Raw genomic sequence first — 2,171 nt, 5'->3', positions numbered from 1 at the left:
AGCACCTGTCAGTCTGTGGGAGAGGGGACGCCCAGGGCAGGACCTCAGGCCTCACGGCAAGGCCGGAGCTATACCTCTCATTTGAGAGAGCACTTGGGTACTTCCGAGCTGTGTTCTCAGTTCTGACTTGGTGTGAGGTGTCACTCACTGAGTCATCAGCACTACCTGCTATTACTTCCTGTCACTTCACTTTCCCAAGCAGGTAGCAACAGGCAGGCCCTGAGGAAGATGAGGTCATGCTTTAAGCATATGGACATACCCAGTTCCTTCTAGAAGTATACTGAAAGGCATTTTAATTTCGGAAAGTTAGAGGTGGTTTCATTTTCATGTCTTCAAATGTGTATGTGTGTGGATGCTGTAAGATATTTCTCCATTAGGCAAAGGAGGCTTTCTCTTTAAATGGAAGAAACCATTTGATTGGGGGTTTGCAATAAAAATAGCATAATAGCTATTTAGTTTTATAAGCCTAACATGGTATTAAAACCTATAAAACACAACTCACAGAGAAACTATTAATATTATGATATTTAAACACTCTGAAAACTTTTCAGTCGAAAACCTAGTCAATGTCACTTATCCAAAGAAAAAATCTTGTATTTCGACATTGATTTATTACTTCGTTATCACTATTACTGCATGGATATGGGAGAAAGGTTCAGACCCGTCCTACTTTTCAGGAAAAACTAAAATCATCAAAATATCTTTTGGTTGACATGCCTGAAAAAACAGTATCCAGACCTGTTTTCATCTGCCTTATTTTAAGGTGTAATTGCTGTTGATCGCTATAGATTGAAGGTTCTATGTATATTCTCATAAGTAACACTTTAATTCGCATTTTCATTTTGAAGTTTTCACTCCTCACAGATCAAAAGATAATTTTCTTACGACAGAGCAATCTTCACTGTAGTCTTTCAAGTCCTTCCAGAGATGATGGGAACCAATGACTCCGAATTCACTAGCGTGTACGAGGGCGATGCCCACCCCCGTGGCACATTTTTTATTCAAAGGACTTTCAATACTTCTTTAGACGCACAGTCGATAAACTTAAATCTCTTACCCTATAGTTGGGTTGATGTTCGGATCAAAACTGTCTTCCACGAACCGCCAGACGATACTTGATTTACCTACACCTGTATCCTGAAAGAGAATGAAATGAGTGAATAAGAAAAAGTTTACCTGCTCGCAGACCCCGAAAACTACCTTGTGCCATAAGTTCGGGATTTTAGAAAACTCATTCTAGATAGGTAAATTTTAGAAGTTTAGGGACACATAAGAGGTTTTCAAAAAAATTCAGTGGGCGTAATTAGATTTCAAGATGTGCTATCAGCGAGGGGTTTTGCAGTTTTTATTTTAGGACCTTCTGAAAGACCCCACATTTCTGCTTAATGTGAAAAGTGACAAATTCACTTTTAACATGTATATGTGAACTATGAACTCTTGAATCACTTTGAGCAATCCCTGATAAATCCCAGCCCCACCCTATTTGGGAAGGGGGAAGACTATTCAGTCTTTAAAGCAGCAGCTCAGGCAAGAGAGCAAATTCAGAAAGCATGCTTTGAAATGGCAAAGGTGCCCTGACAAGACTGAAGCTTCAGTCTTTGGGGTTTCCTGATTTGAACGTCCCCCCAAGAAAGTTAACTCCGCCGAAGTGTCAAGAATGGTCCACAAGCTCAAAAATCCCAAACAGACGGGACCCAAAGACCTGTTACTGGTTTTAACTATGGAAGACTTGACGACTCCTAACTAGTACCTTGATAAGGAACTGTTTAAGAGCTGCTCTTAACCTAGGTGCAATGGAGAGGTAGGGAGGGCTCTGTGCCCTTTGCGGGGCGGGAAGAGACCTTGGGCCCCGGAGGGACAAGGGGAAGGGTGCCTCCTGCCAGTAGGACCTTCAGGAGGGTGCAGTTAGGTGGGCAGGATGGCACCGGGCTTTAGGAAGGGTCCCGGGGCAGGCAGGCGGCGTCCCGCACTGGGACTGGGGGAAGCAGCGGACAGGACGTGGGCACGCCTGGGCCCTGGCCGCCCGGCCTCCCGCGCCCTCCCGGCCTCCCGGCCTCCCGGCCACCACTCACCCCGAGCAGACACACTTTGAGCTCCCTCAGCGCCATGGCCCGGGAGCCTGGGCGCGGGCCCGCCGCCGCCCTAAGTTGAGGAGGGAGAGGCCAGGCCCA

The 2,171-nt window shown here is 45.8% G+C and overlaps 1 protein-coding gene across 1 annotated transcript in view; it reads right to left on the bottom strand.

Moving 5' to 3' along the window:
* The window catches only part of RAB22A (RAB22A, member RAS oncogene family), a 43,827-nt gene extending 41,662 nt beyond the window's left edge, over positions 1–2,165 (bottom strand). The window contains exon 1 of the mRNA XM_023534093.1: positions 2,073–2,165. Coding sequence (XP_023389861.1) covers positions 2,073–2,108 — 36 coding nt within the window. The 5' untranslated portion in view covers positions 2,109–2,165. The remainder of the gene's footprint in view (positions 1–2,072) is intronic.
* Positions 2,166–2,171: the final 6 nt, after the last annotated feature.

This window comes from Pteropus vampyrus, unplaced genomic scaffold, assembly GCF_000151845.1.
Source record: "Pteropus vampyrus isolate Shadow unplaced genomic scaffold, Pvam_2.0 Scaffold118, whole genome shotgun sequence".
Classification (NCBI taxonomy): Eukaryota; Metazoa; Chordata; class Mammalia; order Chiroptera; family Pteropodidae; genus Pteropus; species Pteropus vampyrus.
This window is presented reverse-complemented; position numbering and strand designations above follow the sequence as displayed.